The 21,909-nt window shown below is 37.1% G+C and overlaps 1 protein-coding gene and 1 non-coding gene across 3 annotated transcripts in view; both read left to right on the top strand.

Annotated features, from left to right (window-relative positions):
- Nucleotides 1-21,909, top strand: part of LRCH2 (leucine rich repeats and calponin homology domain containing 2) — a 100,141-nt gene that overhangs the window by 60,022 nt on the left and 18,210 nt on the right. The window contains exons 12-17 of one of the 2 annotated variants that reach the window (XM_049644209.1): nt 1,482-1,547; nt 9,121-9,169; nt 9,248-9,364; nt 16,648-16,692; nt 18,955-19,005; nt 21,458-21,515. In XM_049644209.1, coding sequence (XP_049500166.1) covers nt 1,482-1,547; nt 9,121-9,169; nt 9,248-9,364; nt 16,648-16,692; nt 18,955-19,005; nt 21,458-21,515 — 386 coding nt within the window. The remainder of the gene's footprint in view (nt 1-1,481; nt 1,548-9,120; nt 9,170-9,247; nt 9,365-16,647; nt 16,693-18,954; nt 19,006-21,457; nt 21,516-21,909) is intronic. The other variant, XM_049644210.1, reaches the window with a different exon arrangement.
- LOC125932474 (small nucleolar RNA SNORA35) lies at nt 19,334-19,462 on the top strand. Its single transcript, XR_007460635.1, has one exon. It is a non-coding gene; the product is annotated as a small nucleolar RNA SNORA35 (small nucleolar RNA).

Genomic DNA, 21,909 nt, shown 5'->3' with positions numbered 1-21,909 from the left:
CCAGGCGCCCAAGCAGAGGTTTATTTTGACCTTTAATATCACAGAGTAAAACATTAAATATCCACGTACAAACAAACATTTACATAGGAGAATTCTTAAGTGTATGAAACACGTTTTATAGGTAAGCAGGTCTCAACTGTTTTTTTTTTTCTCCTCCAGTATGACTCATATGCATCAGTGATCACAATGCTAGTAAGTGTGGTTTGAGGAGAATTCAGAATTTACTGTAGTGAGGGCATAGTAATATGACCCCCCCCCCTTCTGCCCCCCCCCCCCCCGCAATAATTCTGACACTCACCCCTCAGGATAGTTCTCACTGTTATATCTCTTTTTTAAAAATCACTCTTTAAAAAAGTATTTCTTCTTAATAGTCTTGGGTATTTTTTTACCCTGATTCTTCTGCATTTGGGAATTAAGTGCAATTTTAGTTACATGCCCATACTACGAAGAATAAAGATGGCATTAATCTCGAAATTCTTTGGTGCAAAGCTACACTCCTTTGCCTGTGTTCCTTGTCCTTTGCCTCTCATGTGACTTTCCCCAGGGGAGCTTTAATACATCCAAGCTAGTGAGGAACGCGGGGTCATAGAAATTGGCTTCTTTATGTCAACCATCTTTCTATAGTTACCAACTTATCTTTAGCTTATGATCTATTTTAGTAGTTCATATGTAGTTTTAATTTTTAAGGGTTTTCTCCTGTATATTTTGATAGTTGACCTCCAAAAAGTTTTGAATAAAAGATGTATTTTATTCTTTAGAAGACTGAACTTTAAAATTGAAAAGTTACATTTATATCTATGGTAACTAGATAAATATTAAGAACTATTAAATATGTTGGTGCCCTATGCTAAAGAAATATATTAATTCATTACTTTTGACTTTGAGAATAATATTCAGAATTCTATAAAATTATGGACAAATAGTTCTCTCATATAATGCTTTATCATTCTTTTTCTTTTTTGTTTTCTTCAAATACCATTTCATTTGGGTATTAAAAATGTAATAAACTTGTGTTTGTTTGTTTTTTTAAGAATGGAACTTCAACATGGCTTTGCCTTTAGAATTAAGATGTATTTGGCTCTTAGCAAAATAGTCATCTGTTACCTCAATATAACTCGTGTCATTTGCTGTGCTGGGAAAATGAAATCAATCATGATGGCACCTAAACAACCTGCATCTGTTTATCTTCTGTCTCGGCCAAAAGTTAGATACACAGGGCAATAGCATGGTTAGAAGATACCCAAACTTAAAGAAAGGGTTTATGAAAGAAGATGCATGGAACAGTCGGTGAGCTTCATTCCCTAGTAATACCCAGTGTGCTTATAGGCATTAGATCGAAATAATATTTAACGTTGTTTTTTAGCAGAGATCTTCATGGACCAGATGCAGTTTATTAGGGAGATCTATTCTATCGTGTGCAAAAAAAAAAAAAAAAATACTTTTCGATGTATTTTGAAATTAATGTATTGCTTTACTTCTAGGATTCTTAACCATTCAACTTCTGTCCCAAGAAACAAGCCAAAACAAACTGTGGAATGCGAAAAGAGGTATATAAATATCTTAGTCCTTATATTTAGTATTGTATAACGAAACTTGATTCTCTAACAGTGATGTTCCCATGTGTGGGCTTTAATTGAATAAATGATATAGATTTAATATAACTAGATAATTTAATGGGGAAATGTGTTTACAGCACCAGTTGAATTTACTTTTGATATAAACGAATCCAAAAATGCTAATTTGATCTCTTTTTGTGCTCATACCTGCATTCTGTCTTGGTGATAGAATCGTTTATTCATTTATTAATTCAGCAAACCATTTATTGGATTACTATTACTGCCAGGAATAATGTTTTTCTTCACCATTGTGTTTATTCTCTGTTACTGTTCACTTTTTCGTTTCATTTCAATTGGGTTTTACTAAATTCTTCTACATGAATACAGGGTCTAAGTTAATATATGTGAATTCCACAGAACTAGAAGACTTTGAAAGTTTCGATTTATTCTTTATGGCGGTTTGAAAATTTGCATCAGGCTCAACTCCTGGGTCATTCCCCCAGGAGTGTAGAGGTCCAAGGCTAGGGGTAGGCTGAGTATTGAAATACAGAGAGAGCGAACATTTCTTGAATGCTTGTTATATGCAAACTGTTCTGATGTGTTAGATGTCTTCTCTCATTTAATCCTCTTTGTGAAGTTCGTTACTGTTGTTACCCCATTTTGTAGGGGAGAAAACTGAGGCTCAGAAATTACCATAATTTGCTCAAGGTCACACAGCTAGTAAGTGGTACAGTGAAGATTCAAGCCCAGGTTGTCTGGTTCCAGAACCCCTCCTCATAAGATATGGTAACAACATTCAGCTTCCTCGAGGTTCACACATCCCACTGATAACTTTTCCTGGATACCTCACGGTCTAAAGTGAACTTACTTTTTCCCCACGTGACTACTTCTCATAGGGTTAGCCTGAATGAATGTGTCACTACTTAGTCACCCCAGCCAGCAACTTTGAAATCATCGGAAACTTCTCTCTGTTAGGCACCCCTCCCAATCTAGTCAATCTTCTAGTCAATCACAGAAAATTCTAGCTCCTTAACATCACTTGCATCTATCCCAACCTCTCCATTCCTAGCACAGTGGTGTTGGTTTAGGCCCCATCCTTTTCCTCCTGGATTACTGCAGCAGTCACCAGTCATCTCCTTTCTTCACTTTTGCCTACCTTTAAATTTGTCTTCTGCACTGATGTAAAGAGTGATGGCTCTAAAACCGTCTAACTGTGTGCCTCCCATTTATTATTTTCTACTGGTTCTTTATAACTTTCAGGAGAAAGTTGAAAATGTTTGACTTAACCTGTAAGATTGAAGGGAGTTTCTGCCTACCTCAAGAACCTTATCATGCGCTTTCCCACTGGCACCTTTTGCCGTTTGGAAGGGTGCTTTTTCTTCTTTATTCTAGCATGGTTTCATATATCTGTGTTCTATATCCTGGTTTCTCTACTGGGATTGCCCTTCTTTTTTTCACTTGGGCTTTCAGAATTCTGAGTTCAAGTGTGAGATGACTTTTTTTTAAGTTCGTTTATTGATTTATTTATTTAGAGAGCATGAGTGATCTGGGGAGGGGTAGAAAGGGAGGGAGAGAGAGAATCCCAAGCAGGCCCCATGCCCAGTGCCAGACCCACCGCGGGGCTTGATCTCACAACTGTGACATCATGACCTGAGCCAAAATCAAGAACTGGATGCTTAACTGACTGAGCCACCCGGGTGCCCCTAAGATGACTTTTTATACTCCAGTCTAGAAACATTCCTCTACTCAAATTTCACTTATTGGATTTAACCCACTCCCTCCCTTTTTGAAAACCGATTGCGTTTTCTTACACATGCTTGCTCTCGTAAAGTTTGTGTCATCACTTTCCCTGTCACTTCCTTTCATTCCCATCTTAAGCTTCCTCCCCAGGTTCCTAACATTCTCTTGAGAAAGCCCCAGTTACTCGGACCTCAAAATTGTGATGTGTAATCCTGGCCTCTCCTTCAAAGAACTGTTACTTCTACTTTCCTCATCTTCAAAACACTCAATATTTTCTTTTAATTTTTTTTAAGGTTTTATTTATTTTTGAGACAGAGAGAGACAGAGCATGAACGGGGGAGGGGCAGAGAGAGAGGGAGACACAGAATCGGAAGCAGGCTCCAGGCTCCGAGCCGTCAGCCCAGAGCCCGACGCGGGGCTCGAACTCACGGACTGCGAGATCGTGACCTGAGCTGAAGTCAGACGCTTAACCGACTGAGCCACCCAGGCGGCCCTCAGTATTTTTTTTAAGAACAAAAAATAATTCACATTTGTTCCTGATTATAAGATTAGTGTAGCTTTTCTGTTGAAAAATTATGAAATTTAGCAAACACATAAATAAACACCACCTATTGTCCATCTCTCTGGAGATGACAAGCTATAGTACTTTGGTATTTTTCCCTTGAGGCCCTTTTTTCATCTGTGTGTGCGTGTGTGCACACACCACAGAGTTGTATGACCCGGTGCCTATTGAGCACCTCTACTTAGATGTACAATAGGCATATGAAACTTAATTTTCCAAAACCACACTCTTAATCTCCCTCCTTGTACCTCTTAAACTTGGTTTTCCTGTATTTTTTTCCCGTTTCTGAAAATGTCAACTCATCCTTGTAGTTACTCAGCTCAGAAACCTCAGAGTCAACCTCGTCACTTTCTTTCACACACCATATCTATTCCACGAGCAAATCTTGTTGATGCTACCTTCAAAATATACCCTGAATCCGATCCCATCTTGTCACCTCCACACCTACCACCCTAGCCCTGGCCTTCTCTTACTTCATTTATTACAGTAGCTTCCTAACAGTTCTCCCGCCCTTGCTTTCCTTTAGCCTGTTTTTCAAAAAAGCATCAGATCGGTATTTTTTCAAATGTAAGTCAGATCACGTCACCCTTCAGAAGTCATTCTTTAATGACTTTCCGTCTCATTGAGAATAAAAACCAGAGCCCTTTGAGGACTCGGAAACCTCTAACATCATCTGGCTCACTGTTGTCTTCCTCTCTTGCCTCGGTCTTCCTAGTTAGTTAGTTCTTCTCTAGCTCTGCTGGCCTCCTTGTTGAATCTCAGTATACCAGGCATTTTCCACTCCTTCAAGGCTTTTGCCTCTGCCTGGAATGATTCCCCCCCAGGTAACCGTATAAGCCATATGCTCTGCCGTCAGGTTTCTGCAGCAGCAGCAAGGGGTTCCCTGAACAACTTAAATAAAAGACCATGCCTCTCCCACTTCTGTCTCTTTATCCATATCTCGGGTTTATTTTTCTCCACAGAACCCTCTGACGTTCTAAATTTATACTTTTTTACCATCTGGCATCCTGAATGTGTATTGCTTTATTTGTTCATTGTTTGTCTTCACTACCCCACCGTCCCCTTGGCACACTACAGTGTCAGTCAGCTTTATCAGTTGTTAGAGAAGACTATTGAAATCTCCAGCACAAATCGGGGATTTGTCTTTGAAGTCCTATCATTTTTCCTTCATATGTTCTGAGGCTTTTATTAGCTGCATAAATGTTTAGGGTGAGTTTATACGTTGGTCATTATGAAATGGCATTTTTTATATCTCTGGTAATGTTCTTTGCTCAGAAGTCTACTTTTCTGATATTATATAGTCATCTCAGCACATGATACATCTTTCTCCATCCTTTTATTTTTTTGAATTTTTTAAAAATGTTTATTTATTTCTGAGACAGAGAGAGACAGAGCATGAGCGGGGGAGGGGCAGAGAGAGAGGGAGACACAGAATCCGAAGCAGGCTCCAGGCTCAGCTGTCAGCACAGAGCCCGACGCGGGGCTCGAACTCACAGACCTTGAGATCATGACCTGAGCTGGAGTCGGTCGCTCAACCGACTGAGTCACCCAGGCGCCCCTACCATCCTTTTATTTTTAACCTGTTTGTGTTTTTGTGAAGAAAGTGGGTTTCTTATAGTTAGCATATGGTGGCACCTTCCTTTTTTATCTAATCTGACAGTCTGAATTTTAATGGCAGCGTTAATATTGCTCATATTTAATGGAATTATTGGTATTAATGGATTTAAATCTATCCTCTTGTAATGTGTTTAATTTTTGTCTTATCTGTTGTTTGTAGCCATCTTTCTTCTTTTTCTCTTGTCTTTTAAATTTTATTTGAAAATTCCTCTTTCTCTCCTTCACGGGCTTATTAGCTATAACTTTGTTAACATACGTTAGTTATTATTTTGGGGGTTACAGTATAGTATTTGAACATCTCACAGTCTATCTCCAAGTGCTATTATGCCATTTCATACATTGCATGACTTCACAACAGAATCCTGTTTCTTCCCTTCTGGCCTCTGTGGTGTTGCGGCTACACATTTGACTTCTATACGTGTCATAAGCCCCATAATACATTGTTATACTTTTGCTTTAAATAGTCAGTTATTTCTTTAAAGAGATTTAAATAATCAGAGTAATGCCTTTTATCCTTACTCCCTTCGTCACCATCTCTTAGTGCCCCGTGTTCCTTTGTGTTTCCATGTAGTGTCATTTTCTTCGTACTTGAAAGAGATGTTGTACTTGTCATCTCTTGAACTTTGATTTTTATCTATTTTATGTCCATCACGTCTGTACTTAACATGTTTAGTCTTTTCCTCGAGCTTCCTGAACATGACCTGATTGAATTTTTGGTTGAACCGTGAACTTCACCTTCTTGGGTGCTGGATCTTAACAGCATTGCTGTAAATATTCTGGAACTTTGTTCTCGGATGTGGTTAAATTACTTGACAACAATTTGATATTTTGGGGACTTGGTTTTTATGACTTGTTACGTGGAATCAGTGTGACATTTAATTTAGTCTAGGGCCAGATTTGGCCCCCTAGTGGGGCAAGACTTTCTTAGTACTCTGGCTGATGCTCCATCAACTATATGCTTTTCCGGTCTGGCTTGTGGGAACCCGTATCGCTTGTAGTCCTCTGTGACTCTGAGAACTATTCTGTCGAATCTTTCTGGTGATTCATTCTTTTGCCTAGTATAAGATCAGTGATCAGTACTCAGTTGAAAATTTGAAGATTTTGAAATTTGAAAATTTGAAGAAAATTTGTGAGAGTTCGTAAGTTCTTTCTCTGCGTGTTGCTCTTTTCTTTATTACTTTGTCCTGTTAATTCCATCTACCTCTTTCACTCTGGGTCCCAGCTCGGTTTCCTTAATTCACGGATACCCTTGGGCCGTGCTTTAGTTCCTCGTCTGTGGGCTGAAGCCTGAAGCCTGGAAGCTCTCTTTCTGCAGCAACCTGGCACAGTTGTGGGGTTTGATTTGTTTGTTAGCCATCTGTCCAGGAAAAAAAAAAAAAATGTCTTTTTTTTTTTTTTTTTTTGGCCTTGCCTGATATTCAGGATCTTGGAAGGTAGAATTTTATATATCTTGTCTGTTCTTTTACTGTTTTTAGTCAGGGAATAAATCTGATCACTGTTACTTCTGTCTTGGCCAGACACAAAGTATAATTCCTACATTTTGTGTGTTTTGTCAATATTTAGTTTGCTTCTTCATATACCTTGTCTGTCCCAATGTTTAAAAACTTCTACTGCCCATATTTTTCATATACTTGTGATGTTATCTTTATTTATATTTAAATCTTTTAGTCATTAGTTTGGTATTTGATAAAAAGTAAGGTATCTAGTGTTTTTTTTTCCTCTCTTGCTCCCTCTCTCCTTTTTTCATGCCCTCTCCTCCTCCCCTTCTGTTTTTCTTTCTTTCTGTGTGTATTTTATGATTGGTTAACCAGTTGTCTCAACACTATTTGCTACATAACCTATCATTTCTACGGTGATTGTAAATTTCATATTTTTAAATCAAAAGTTGTTATATTTGTGGTCCTGTACTTGTTTTCCCCTGGAAAATCTGGATCTAGTAGTATTTAATTACTCTAATTTAATAGAATATATGTAATTTCCTAGTAGGGAAGTCCCTTTTATTATATAACTTTTCTCTTCCTGATCATCTGTTCTTCCAAATTAACTTGGAAATTCTTTCATCACATTTCTTTATTTAAAAAAAATTTAATGTTTACTTTTGAGAGAGAGACAGAGACAGAGACAGAGCACAAGCGGGAGAGAGACAGAGAGAGAAAGGGAGAGGGAGACACAGAATCCGAAGCAAGCTCCAGGCTCTGAGCTGTCAGCACAAAGCCTGTGGCGGGGCTCGAACTTGTGAACCACGAGATCATGACTTGAGCCAAAGTCAGACCCTTAAACCACCGAGCCACCTAAGCGTCCCTATTGCATTTCTAATACAAGCCCCAAAATACTTTCTGGTTTTTTATTATAGTTCATTTCAGGTGTCCATTAATTTGAAGTAAAAGTTACGCCTATAATACTTAGTCTTTCTGTCTAAGAACTTTCCAGTTATTCAAGTTCCTTACTAGACATTGGTAGTTTTTTTTTTTTTTTTTCCATGTAGGTCTTATGCATGTTTAAGTTCAGTTTCTTCCATATTTTTGCTTTTCCTTCCTTTTATGAATGAGTTTTTTCCTAATATATTTTATAGCTTGTTATAATTGATATATGAGAAGGCTGTTAACTTTTGTATATTTTTTATAACTGGTAACATTCTCTTAGTAAGAATAGATTTTACCTCCTTTGGATAATTATGTTTTCTATAAATTTTGAAAATTTATTTGTTTCTAATTTTTACATGTTTCTTTTCTAACTGTACTATAGAGAAGTTGTGTAACAGTGTTGAATAATAATAGCTCTTGTGGGAATTTTGTTTGTATATTTTTTCCAAAGGAACTTCTTGTTCAGAGTGGCTACCTAACAACAGCATGTGTGGTTTACTGTTCCCCACAAAAATAGATGAAAAGAATTACTGCCATAGCCCCTGTGTGTCAGAATGAAGGGTTAGAGGTTCATAATCAGTAATTCAATAGTCAAAAAAGAATTGCTCCCCTATTCTCTTTGGCATTTAAACAAAAGACATTTGTATAAAGAAATTACTCCGTTTCTGTTTGTTTGTTTGTTTGTTTGTTTGTTTTTGGTAATGGTTTAATACAATAAACATTCTGTGTTTTCATTGTTTGTCTAGGTGTCTCATGTTTCTTTTGGCCTCTAAAAAGTCCTTAGAGGAGTTCTGTGCGTAGGATGATATTAAGTAAACTCGTTTTAATGTTTTTTAAAATTTTTTTTTTTCAACGTTTTTTATTTATTTTTTTGGGACAGAGAGAGACAGAGCATGAACGGGGGAGGGGCAGAGAGAGAGGGAGACACAGAATCGGAAACAGGCTCCAGGCTCCAGGCTCCGAGCCATCAGCCCAGAGCCTGACGCGGGGCTCGAACTCACGGACCGCGAGATCGTGACCTGGCTGAAGTCGGACGCTCAACCGACTGCGCCACCCAGGCGCCCCTCGTTTTAATGTTTTTTAAAGGAATATGAGTGATTGGGAACTTAAATATGTTTTTGTCAGCTAAGTTTTATGTTATTAGTTCAAACCATAGACATGGGTAAATTCTTTAGATTTCTGCTACAAAAAGAGAGAGAGAGACAACTTTATAATGCTCATAATAAATACTTAAGGGTAATTCTAAAGATTTTAATATATTAAGGCATCTTTAATTTTGTAGTGTCTCAGCAGATGAAGTTAATTCACCGTTATCACCTCTCACATGGCAGGTAAGAGGAAAATGAATTACTGTTATATCTAATATTTTGTTCTCATTTATTTAGTTAAAAGAAATTGTCTCATTACAGCCTTTAGAAAATCAGAAGGATCAAATAGATGAACAGCAGTGGCCAGAATCTCAACCTATAATCTGGCAGAGTGAAGAAAGGAGGCGGAGCAAACAGATTAGAAAAGAATATTTCAAGGTACTTTATTGAATTGCAAAATTTACTTCGTAATTATTAGTTTTGATTTTATCAGTTTTGTGTTAATAAGGTAGAATAGAAAAAAAAAAATAAGGTAGAATAGAACTCTAGTTACATATAGTAAATATGTTATTTTGTCTTGATTTCCCCCATGCAAGAGTATAGATACTATGATCCAGTTAAATAGGTAAAATTTCAATAATTCAGAATAACTAAGGATGAGTAGATCAGTCTGAATTGTGATTTACCAAATACTTGACAAGAAAGATGAATGGTTGCTATCCTGCTAATTGTAGCAATATGTAGTCATGTTTTAGAAGAATTACTTAGAAAAGGTCTTTAATTAGATTTGTTTCAGTATGTAGTTCACACATATTTGCAATTAGCATTTAACTGTTTCTGTCTAAATAAATGCTATGTACATGGCTCTTAAAAATGCCTGAAAGCGTTTGTCCCTCATTTTTTCTTCTTGCTACCTTAGTAGATTTCTTAAGATGATCTTTTATCATAGATAAATTTGGAAAGCTTAGACTATCTGAATTCTCTCAGATTTCTAGTTTAGGAGTGTTTTAATGAAATTTTACTGGGTATACCTTTGTAAGTATTGTAGTATTACTCGTTTGTGGTTAAAGTCCGCTATGTTTGTAGATGCCTGTGGAATTAGCATAATATTCAGTACTAATCAGAATCCATTATTGGAATTTCTGACTCAAATGAACAGTGCAGGGAAGCTTCCTGCCCCATGAATAGCGAATTCTGTTGTCTTTGTGTACCTTTCTGTTTCCTGAAGCCTAATTTTTATCTAATATAATCATTTTATGTAAATGACATTGCTCTATGCTAATTGGTAGGTAATTTGAAGTTTATATCACTAATGGGTAGGATTATATTTCATGTTTTTCTTTGGTAGAAGTGGTTATCTATACACATTGATCTGTTTCCTTATATGGGAGTATAACGTATATGGAAGTAGTATTATATGACCAAAACAGAAACGTTACATGTCATAGCAAGTTTCATCTTTCAACAAGTAATTACTGAATCTTTTTATTGCGCTTCATGTTACCTGGTCAGTGTGAGAGGTAATGAAGTAATAAAAAACATAGGGAAAAAAGGAAAAACACTCTAAAGTAGAACCCTGATCAGTAATGGTGTAAGTGTGTTTATCCCATGTCTCTACAGATCTGCAGTTATATGTACATTCTGACATTGATTTTAAAGTCTCCTCTTTTAGTTTATAGGATCTCGAACAAAGGCACTCAATACAATTTGTTAGTAGAGAAAACCTGATGAATGAGTGATGATGTGGGGGAAATTTTGGTATTTCTGGCTAAAGAATGAGATTTTGATATTTATTTGATCTACTAGTAAAGTAAAAGCATATAAATTCTGACAATTTATCAGGACTCTTGCACACCATGTACTAAGTGCTTTGCACTGTTCTAAGTACTTTACAAATATCAACTCATTTAATATTCATAACAATCCTGTGAAGTAAGTACATTATCGTTCCTATTTTACAAATGGAGAAATTAAGGCACAGAGAGGCTAAGTAATATGCTCCACGTCACTTAGCTAATAAGTAGCTGAGTCAGGATTTGAACCCAGAGCCTATGCTATGCTGTCTGTTTATCTACTGTGGATCGCCTAATATCAAATTAAACTTGCAAATCAATACAGTTTCATTGTTTTAAAAAATATTTTATGGTAATCCAACTGAACTTTTTAAAAAAAATTTTAATGTTTATTTATTTTTGAGAGAGAGAGACAGAGTACGAGCGGAGGAGGGGCAGAGAGAGAGGGAGACAGAGAATCTGAAGCAGGCTCCAGGCTCTAAGCTGTCAGCACAGAGCCTGACGTGGGGCTCAAACCCACAAACCATGAGATCATGACCTGAGCAGAAAGAAGTCAGACATTTAAAACTTACTGAGCCACCCAGGCGCCCCCAACTGAACTTCTCAATAAAGTCTTAATAGAAGCCTCAGTGAGCTCTTAAAAAAGTTCTTTGAGTTAATAGCATCATTTGTTGATAAGGATTTTATTTTTTATGGCTTAAATTATCTCCTGTAATATTTCTCTTTTATAAGTTGCTAAGAGATCAAATGAGATAATATTTGAAATGTCCATTACATTATTATCTTTCAACAAATGTTAATGTCTTCCACTTTAAAATAAAGTGGGCGCAAAGATAAGTTTTAGTGACTGGGAAATTTTAAGGAGATATGTAGTTCTCCTCAACAGTCAGAAGATGTCAGTGTTAGGACACTGCAAAAAAATGGAATGTCAACAATTTTTTTCCTAAGATGTTAAAAAAATATATAAACCCTGAGATAGTTTCTAAGGCAAAACCATTATTCAGAATTGCCAGGATTTTCTTGATTCAAACATCATTGATAGCTATGAAGTGTCTTTATTTAAAAAAACAATTTCTTTTGATCACCCATCTCCCAGGAATCAAAAGGGTTATTCATAGGATACAGCACTGAACTTAATCTGGATTTATAGTTCATTCAACATTAAAATGCACTACTCTAGAGATTCACAGCAAAATATCGCCAGGCTCACTCAGTGATGGCCCCTTTAGCTTTTCTGTGTTAAGAAACATACAGAGCTTTTGTTGCCACTTTATCCTAAGACATATAAATGGCTAAGCCACAAGGTTTCTTTATGTTCCATGGTAAATTATTAATGGTGTTGTTATTCAATATATTTATTGAAAGCGTTTGTGTGAATGTTTGTTGTATGTGGATCTCTCCAGTTACTGCTTCCTAGTTGCCAAGACTGAATTTGAGTAGTAAGGTTTTTCAGGTAAGCCCCTGAAAGTAAGTAAAAAATGTTTCAACATATTAGCCAGATTATGTGAACAAGAAGATAAATTGGGTCAGATTATATGAGTAAGTAAATCACTACAGCAGCAGAGTGATACTGACTAACCCTTCTAGGCTCCCAGGCCATTCTTGTGTAGATTACTAGTCTACTAAATCAAATTTAGTGTCCTTATTGCCAAAATAAAGTCACTGCATTTTTCAAAGTAAAGGTATTTCAGGAAATATATTACCTTATTAAAAATCATTTCCAAAAAGGCAAATGTATTTTACACTTTACAGAAACGTGTTAATCTTTTTAATGAGATATACAACAAAATATGAACATCTGATTTTTTGATAAATTACATTAATATAAATTAGTAGCTTTAATTTCTTCTAAGAATGATAACACATGAATTTCTGAATGCATTTGATGATTGATTTCTAAACAAAGAAGTTATAATGCATTACAGTAACTGTAACATATCAGTTTTAAGGATGATTTGATTTATCGAAATGCCATACATATTTGTCTTCAAAGGTATCTTACTACTGTTGCGATAAAACATTACAGTGACCCTTAAAATACGTATCTGATTGCATAAATATAGTATAATGTTTGAATTTAAAGGCTAACTCCAAGGAAAATATTTTTGTATATTTTCTATGATCATGGTTAATTTTATACTGGGATGGGGAAGCCAGTTGGGTTTGTGAAATAACCTGATTTGTTCCGAGTTCGAGTTTGTGCACTAGTTACTGTCTCTCCTGTGAAATTAACTTAAATTTCAAAAGTGAATCGACCTTTTTGTTTCTCTGGTTTGTAAACAGGTCTTTTATTACATTATTTGAATTTAGATATAGTAAGCTTCAGTTATTCAGACTAATTGAGGGCAGCTGCGTTGATTCAGTACAAGTTGGACTTCTAGAATATTTTCAAATCTGTGTATATATTAGGTTTGGGGTTTTAGGACCTTCAGATCTGTGCAGTAATGCAAACTAAGTAGTACCTTTCTGTGTTTTCATTTGTAATGAAAGGTTTTCATTAGAAGTATAGTTGAGTAGTAGGTAATATTATTACTATCTGTGTTCTTGACTTCATCATCCTCTGTTTCTTTCCTTTATCAATTATTCACTTCTCTACATCCTTTCTATCTCTTTACTTTCCATCTTATAAATGTGCTTAGACCTCTATAGTTATCCCTAATTCCCCTTGCAGCTGTTGCCTTATCTTTTTTATTTTAGGGCCAGACTTTCTTGACTCTCTAGTATCAATAACAGAAAGCTTGGACATTTTAAGAATTTTTTTATTTAAACTAATTTTTTAATGTTTACTTATTTATTTTGAGGGGGAGAGAGAGAGATAGAGAGAGAGAGAGAGAGAGAGAGAGAGAGAGAGAGAATCCCAAGCAGGCTCTGTGCTGTCAGTGCAGAGCCTGACATGGGGCTCGATCTCATGAACCATGAGATCACGACCTGAGTTGAAATCAAGAGTCAGACACTTAACTGACTGAGCTACCCAGACACCCCAAGTTTGGACTTTTAAAAAATGTCAGGCGCCAGGCTTCCCTACTTCTCTAAGTCTTACTACCTTCCACAATTCACTCTTCTCAAGTAGCCATACTGCTACTCTTTGTTTTCTGCACAGACTGAGCTTTTTTATTCCTCTGTGCTTTCCTTCTTCTGAGAATGCCCACTAGCCCTTTTTATTCCTGGCAAACCTTTGCTAATCATTCAGGATTTAGAGATGGAAGTATAGCATAGGGGTTAATATCCTTGGCTTGTCAAATCAAACCACTTTAGTTCCAGTATTTAACTTGGAGATCAGCTAACTGTGTGACTTTGACAAATTACCTAACCTTGCTAAGCTTAATTTTTTTCTATCCTCAAATGACTCGAATAGTGTCTTCCTTTACAGGATTATTTTCACTAATGAATTACTTAATAATATAAAGTGCTTATTAGAAAAGCACTTGCCACAGAGTATACAGTTAATAAAAATTAGCTTATTATTCACTCAAATGTCATTCTTTTGTTTTAGTTTTTGTTTTTGCAGGAGTCATCTTCTATCGGGTATTCATTCTCAATTAAAATATGAAAGGTTGCAGCAAATTATCAGGGGTGCCTGGCAAAGAAGGTCATGGTCAGGAAGGCAGGAATCCATACTGGGCCTTCTTCAGTGGTACTTGTGTAGCTGCTTATGTTTGAGTGTCCTTGTATGAACGGCAGTAGTTGAAAAGCATGTAAGATGCCAGCGACATAGAAACCCCCACGATGCGCCCTTTCTTCGCATTGACATACTTGTGGTACTGGTAGTAACCTCTTTGAAACCCTCCCAACAGTGCCTTTAGGGGTGAGATCCTGCATCAGTATTCAGCTTGGCAGCGGCTCCGTTTTGACATCCATGCGTCTCTTCTCCGTTATTGCTATGACTGACACCATCTTCAGGTCCTGGGGTCTGCTGTGCAAATGTCACCCTTTTGTTAAAGTAGAATAGGACCAAGAATACATGCTGCCAGTGAGCATTGAGCCTAGAGATGGCAGATAGGTCTGTTCGCACATGCCGGCAGCCTTCAGGGGCTGTCTCTGGAACATCGGGTTGCAAACATATTGAGACTATGTCTGAGGTCAGCTTGAAAAAGCACCCTGGTAGGTTAGTGGTGGTTGTCATAAATCACTGGAGAGACAGTGGAGGAACTTAGGTCTCGTATTTGTAATCCGTAATAGTGCTCGTTCACCAATCTGTGGTTGAGCTATCAGGTAGGTTATCTCGTTTCCCAAGAGTTAGGGAATTAAAGCTGCGTAAGTAAGGGGTGCCATTAAATAAAACTTGGGAGTGCCAGGCAAAGAAATTTGCAAGTCGGTTTTCCAATAGGAGAGTCCTGAGTTGCAAGTGGTATTTCGAGTGTTTAATAAAAAAATTTTTTTTAATGTTTATTTTTGAGAGAGAGAGAGAGAGAGAGAGAGAGAGAGAGACAGAGACAGTGTGAGCAGGGTCGGGGCAGGAAGAGAGGGAGGACACAGAATCCGAAGCGGGCTCCAGGCTCCAAGTTGTCAGCACAGAGCCGGACGCCGGGCTCAAACCCACAAACTGCGAGATCATGACCTGAGCCGAAGTCAGACACCTAACTGACTGAGCCACCCAGGCGCCCCAATATTTCAAGTGTTGTAATCTGCCACTGATTTACGAGATTATTTGTGGTGAGGAGGACTTAGAAATAAGAACACTAGTGGTTGTCATACTGCATTTCTTCAATTCTTGATTGTAAAAACAAGCACCTTTTCACATAGTAGCATTTTTTACTTTAAGCATATTACCTTTGCACCTCAGTATAAGATGCAGATAATAGTATTTACTTGAGGGTGGTTACGATGATTAAATGGGATGATACATGTAAACACACTTCTTTCAGTACTTGGGCTATAGGAAGCAGTAATATTAGCATTAGCTATTATTGCTACTACTGTTATTGTATAGTCAATATAAACACCTAGTGTGGTATTTTTTCTTACCTGAAATCAGTAGGCTTCTTAGCAATAGGTTGCATTTTTGGTGAAATTACAGACAAAGTGTGAGATAATGGGGGCCCAGGATAAATTGGTAGTTGTAAGAATTCAAATGTTTATTTTTGAGAGAGAGAGAGAGAGAGAGAGAGAGAACAAGTGGGGGAGGAGCAGAGAAAGAGGGAGACATGGAATCTGAAGCAGGCTCCAGGCTCTGAGCTGTTAACACAGAGCCCGACGTGGGGCTCAAACCCACAAACCATGAGATCATGACCAGAACCAAAGTCGCACACTTGACTGCGACTTGACTTGACTTGACTGAGCCACCCAGGCACCCTGGTAGTTGCAAGAGTTCAGAAGAAGTAAGTCTGAGAGAGATTATGGAAAGAATTGACAATGATGTCTTGGATATGGTGGGTTAAGAAAAAGGGAGAACTGGGGCGCCTGGGTGGCTCAGTCGGTTAAGCTTCCGACTTCAGCTCAGGTCACGATCTCACGGTCCGTGAGTTCGAGCCCCGCGTCGGGCTCTGGGCTGATGGCTCAGAGCCCGGAGCCTGCTTCCGATTCTGTGTCTCCCTCTCTCTCTGCTCCTCCCCTGTTCATGCTCTGTCTCTCTCTGTCTCAAAAATAAATTAAAAAACGTTAAAAAAAATTAAAAAAAAAAAAAGAAAAAGGGAGAACTTAAGACAACCTTCAGATAGCAAAACTGAATGGATGGGAAATGGATCAGCTTAGGAAAGAAACGTTACTAGATATATAGAACAATGCCTTGTACATAGAAAGCACTGTATGCTAGCTATTAGTAAGCGCCAAGGACTATTTAACTGCTTATATATCTAAACTTGGTATCAGATAATTTAACAAAAGTATCAGAGAATTCAATAAGATATGAATAAACCTCACATAGCATTTACTAGTAGAGAGTTCGTATGTTCAAAGAAAAGTAAAGTATATGTTTTAAATTTTTTTCAGTATAAATCATCAAGGAAGAGTTCAAGTGGCAATGAAAACGATGAGGTGAGAAAAGAGGGTAAAGCAATTCTTTAAAATGTTTACTTTTCATATGTAGTTGGTTCAGTGAAAGTAAAATGTAATACATCTGTCAGTTTGTTAGTGATTTAATGCGTGGGTTTTTTCTAATAATACAAACAGAGCATCATCATGCAGTTATTGATTTAATTATGTAATTTCCATGTATCTTTTACCTCGAACGGAATTTCTGATAGTTCAGTTCTTTCTTTTTAATGTTTATTTATTTTTGAGAGCGAGACAAGTGTGAGAGCAGAGGAGGGGCAGAGAGAGAGAGAGGGAGACACAGAGTCAGAAGCAGGTTCCAGGCTCTGAGCCGTCAGCACAGAGCCCGACACAGAGCTCGAACCCACGAACCACAAGATCATGACCTGAGCTGAAGTCAGACGCTTAACTGACTGAGCCACCCAGGCGCCCCATCTAATAGTTCGGTTTTAGAATTTTATTAACATTTACCTTTTACATTTTCTCATCTTTTGTCTCCCTAAACCAACCTTGTGGTCAGTTGAGATTCTTTTGGAATTTGTTAATCTTTTTCTGCAAATTCTGTGTACTATTTTAACATTTGAAATTAGATTTCTATGGTTTGTGCCTTATTATAAATTTTTCTACCTCACCATTTTAAGTTATGCAGCAACCTAGCATTTTTGGAATGGCACAGTGTCATCACCATAAATACTTCAGCTTTGGGTATTTTTGGTTGAAGGGATTGGTATTAATTTGGTGTTGAGTACTTGGCAGGGCTTCTGAATACTTCAATTTTAAGAAATGGGACCACACAGAAAATGTTTGCTGAACCCTGAGCTAGACGCTCAGCTTGGCTATTGTCCCTGTCCCTTTATATTTTATATCCACTCTGGTCCTGCCTACCTCAATACCTAATCACTTAGCAAGACCTACTTTTTCTTTTTGGTACTGAAATGTTTTGAATACATTCCCCACCTGCACTTCTGCTATTTCTGCCCTGGTCCAGGCCCTTAACAGTTTCTGCCTGTGCCACCACAATAGCGTCCTTGCTCTCATCCCTTTCTCCAGTCCATTTTCCTCCCTGCGGCCACAGTGACTGCTCCAAAGAACACAGAAATGTGAGCAGGTTCTCTCCTTGCTTAGAAACCTTCAATGCGTCCCCATCACTTAGAAGGTAAATTCTAGGGCCTTCCTGATCAAGCCCCTGTTTACCACACCAGCCTCTGCTCATGATGTGTCCTGCTTTCTCTCGCTTTCGTTGTGCCGTCCAGCAGTATGAACTGCTCGTGGGTTTTCTGCCTCATCCTTTCATTTTTGCTCCCATGCCTTCGTCCTTGTCCTCTCGTCTTGGAATGTTGTTCCCTTCCTTCTGTTTCTGGTAAACACCTACTCAGTTTTTTACTTTCCCAGGAAATTTGCCTTTCTCCACCACCCCTACCATTTCCCCAAGTGCCCCTCATCTGCGTCTCATAATATGCCGGGCCATGGTGTCCTCGTACTGAGAAGGTTGTATTGCCTGTACAAATGAATCTATTTTCCCCCTAGACTGAGAGATCCTTGAGTGGATGATATTTTACTAAGTTTTAATATTCCCACTGTGTAGCACAGTGTCTGACATACAGTAGGTAGTCGGTAATCTTCTGTTGAAGGAAATGATGATGTCCTATGGTATGCATATTCAAGGTTAAATGTTAAGATTTTTCAATTTGGTTGCTAGTGGTCATTAAAAAAACATGGACCATTTAATATTAGTTTAGGCAGGTAAATCTTTTGTATTTATTTCTAAGCCTATAGTAGATACACGTAATTTTCCAGGTAAATATTCTTATTTGAGGTGATGCAATTTTTGCTTGCCTCCACGTACTTCTCTCAGATTGTCGCGTATTGTTGGCATTTTGAATTAATCCTAATATATGGATCTCTTGTAAGAAATATAGAAAGATTTTCCTCATTTGTGTTACTTAAAGGACATAAATTCACAGGAATATTTGATATGACTAGATAGTGCTTCTGATACCTTAAAGTGCTTAAGATTTTATTGATCTAGATTTTGGTTCAGTGGGTCTAGGGTTGGCCTGAGATTCTGCATTTCTAACAGGCTCCCAGAGGGTGCTGATGCTGTTGGTTCACCGACCACACTTTGAGTGGCAAGGTGGTAGATGGTATTTTCTAGATTCTTCCTTTAGCAGTGGATCAGAAGCAATTTTCAGTTTTTCTTTTATATGTCTAAATCATCATTTGTATTTTAATTTCATCTTTCATCTTTTTATTTTTATATTTTAGCAAGACAGTGATAATGCTTATATGTCACCACAATCTCCAGTATCATCTGAGGTACAAGTTCTGTTTTTATATGTGTTTACATAGGTTTCTTCCTTGTCTCTTCTCTGTAACCTCATCTTTCTTTTTTTTTTTTTTTTTTGAAACAATACAATTTATTTACTCATATTAAAAAATCCACAGTAGGTTAATTTGTACAAACCTAGTCTGTAAAAAAAATTCTGAGGACACCATCTTTTGTACAAATGTTCATAATAATAATTGGAAAATGCCTGTAGAGCACAGAAAAGACTTCCCTTTATAAAATTCTGTGTTTTAGAATTCCTCTATATTTTGAAATGAGAAGAGCAACTTTACAATTTTAAATTTGAAAGAAGTACGTCAGCATTGTGCAATGACCTTTGGTTTTTCTCATAACCACTTAGGTCTGAAAGCAATGCAACAGAAACTTCCTTTTTCCACGAGAAACATCCCTGCGGTGGGTTGTTCCTATCGACAGGAGGGTACACATTTCCTGGCATCTTAGACCTAAGGGCGAGCCTGGGGAAGGAGGGGTGGATGAAAGGTGGAGTTTGTGAGATCTTACCCAAATACTCTAGTGGTTTGAATGATTGGTTCTTCTAATTTAGTGACACCTATTGCTTTACAACAAGAGATAAATGAACAATTCTAAACAGTATCTTTGCCACTTCAGATGACCTTATTTAGTATTATAAAAGTGTGTTGGCATTGGTAAATAAATGATTATGTATTCATTTGGTGAATTCGGAACTTTGTCTAAATGTTTGGGTCATCCATATTCACCATATAACTTTGGTTAATTACAAAGGTAGTGTTTCATTTTATATAGGTGGTGTTAGTTTTTTTAAAAAGCCCGGATCATTTGTCTGTTGTTTTGGGTGAGTTGCATTATAAAACTTTTAAATGGACTTGGATGTTAGTTTTATAAACACATCTCTAAATTATTTGTATGGCAGGTAAAATGGTTTGCGTTCTTTTATAAAGTAATTTAAGTTAGGGTATCGTAAAATTAGTCTTTGTCACATGCTTTTGTTAATCCTTTCTTTTACTTTCAGTTATAAAAATGTAAGCATATAAGTGACTAGTTGCCTGGTTGCTTTATGATTTTATGATATGCTCATGGGGAGAGAGTATTAGTGCCAGTTTTCTCAGATAAATTATATTGCTTTTATAATACATTTTGCTTGCATTTGGATAAATGAAATTTGGGGGAATTCATAATACTTTTAACCAAAATAACGAACAAATTGTGAGGCCTGTGGATGGATAGGGTGATGAATACATGTGGTGGTGGCTCAGTTAACATTCAACGTGAACTGCACGTAACATACTAATCAGCAGAAGATTCAGAGAATCACCGAAATTCTGATAACTTCCATTTCATCTGTAAAACAAAATGGTAAAAACATTTAGTATATTGCTATACTATTTATTTTCATTTTCGTTTTTTAAAAAATGTTAAGGAGGCTCCATGCACAACGTAGGGCTTGAACTCATGACCCCGAGATCAAGAGTTGCATGCTCTTCCGCCTGGGCCAGCCAGGCGCCCCTAGTTATAGTACTCTACTTTTAACAAAGTGCTTGCCTGTACACCTGAACCTAGAGCAGCCCCATGAGCTGAGTATTATCCTCATAATTTTATAGCTGAGGAGACTGGTAACCTTTGCCAAAGATCCCAGTCAGTAAATGGTAGGGAAGTGACTGAGGCCCTTGCAGTTGTTCCAAGTGTTAAGTAAGCTGCTGCTAAAATTGTTTTCTTACAGCTGTACAATTTCCAGAGTGCTTTCTTTTAGTTATCTCAGTTAATCTTCACAACAGTCTTCCATTTTAAATGTGAAGAAATAGTCACAGAGAAATTAAATGTTTTGCTAAGCTTTCTAACTCCAAGCTCAGACGTTAAAAACATACCACAGTTCTTTCCATAGGATACCTCTGTGTGAAATGCACTTGGAAACAATGAACCTTAAAATAGAAGAGATGATAATTTGTCATCTGTTGGTACCACCTGTCATTCCCTATTACTGTGAACGTGTAGATTTGCCTCAGATTATCTATTCAATGTCAAGTCCGTAGTAGACACTTAGTAAATGTTGCTAATTTCACTTATTTCTTCATTGAAGCTTACTTCATTTTTTTCGGAGGCTTTAATCCGGTTCTTCATTCAAAAAATACCTATTTATTTTATGTAATTCAGTAATTTTTAATTTTCCTTATACTATGAGAGAGAAGTATTTAAAAGCTTATGCAGGCAGATCAATTAGCAAATATTTGTAGGTCTTTTAAAAGTGAAATGTATCGATTTGAATTGAAATGCAGTTTACCTTTCTGTGCTCCACTAATCATGGAAAAAACCAAATACTTCTAAAATTGAAACGGATACAAATAACTACCTTGGTTATTTGGAAAGAGAAGTGGTTTTATTTATTTATTTTCTTTCTTTCTTTCTTTCTTTCTTTCTTTCTTTCTTTCTTTTTTTTTTTTTTAGGAGTATGATAGAACTGATGGTTTTTCACATGGTCCTTTTGGCTTGAAGCCTAGATCAGGTAAATATATATTCTGCAAATAAAATTTGTTGGTTATGTATGAAACTAGAGCTTTCCTGCTTAAATGGGATTGATTCCGTAGTTTTAAGTACACATAGATTCTTTCCCCTCTCCTAAAAGTAATTTTCTCTTAACCTTATTTGTCTTTCCAATTCCCATCCCCCATTTCTTTCTTCCTCTTTACCTTCAAGCTCCTGAAACCTCAGCTTTTTGCCTTAGATATACTGCAGTCTTATTTCTACTCTACTGTGACTGCTCTTAGAATGACCACTCTGCCAGCAGACCAAACACTGTTTGAAATTCTAGCACTCCATTATATTGTGGTTTTAAAAAGGGATCTTTTCGCATTTGGCAAGCCCAAAAGAAAATGGATCCATGTTACTTGGCAAGGTAT

This window comes from Panthera uncia, chromosome X (assembly GCF_023721935.1).
Source record: "Panthera uncia isolate 11264 chromosome X, Puncia_PCG_1.0, whole genome shotgun sequence".
Lineage (NCBI taxonomy): Eukaryota > Metazoa > Chordata > Mammalia > Carnivora > Felidae > Panthera > Panthera uncia.
Note: the sequence above shows the minus strand (reverse complement) of the source record. Positions and strands in the feature narration are given on the sequence as shown.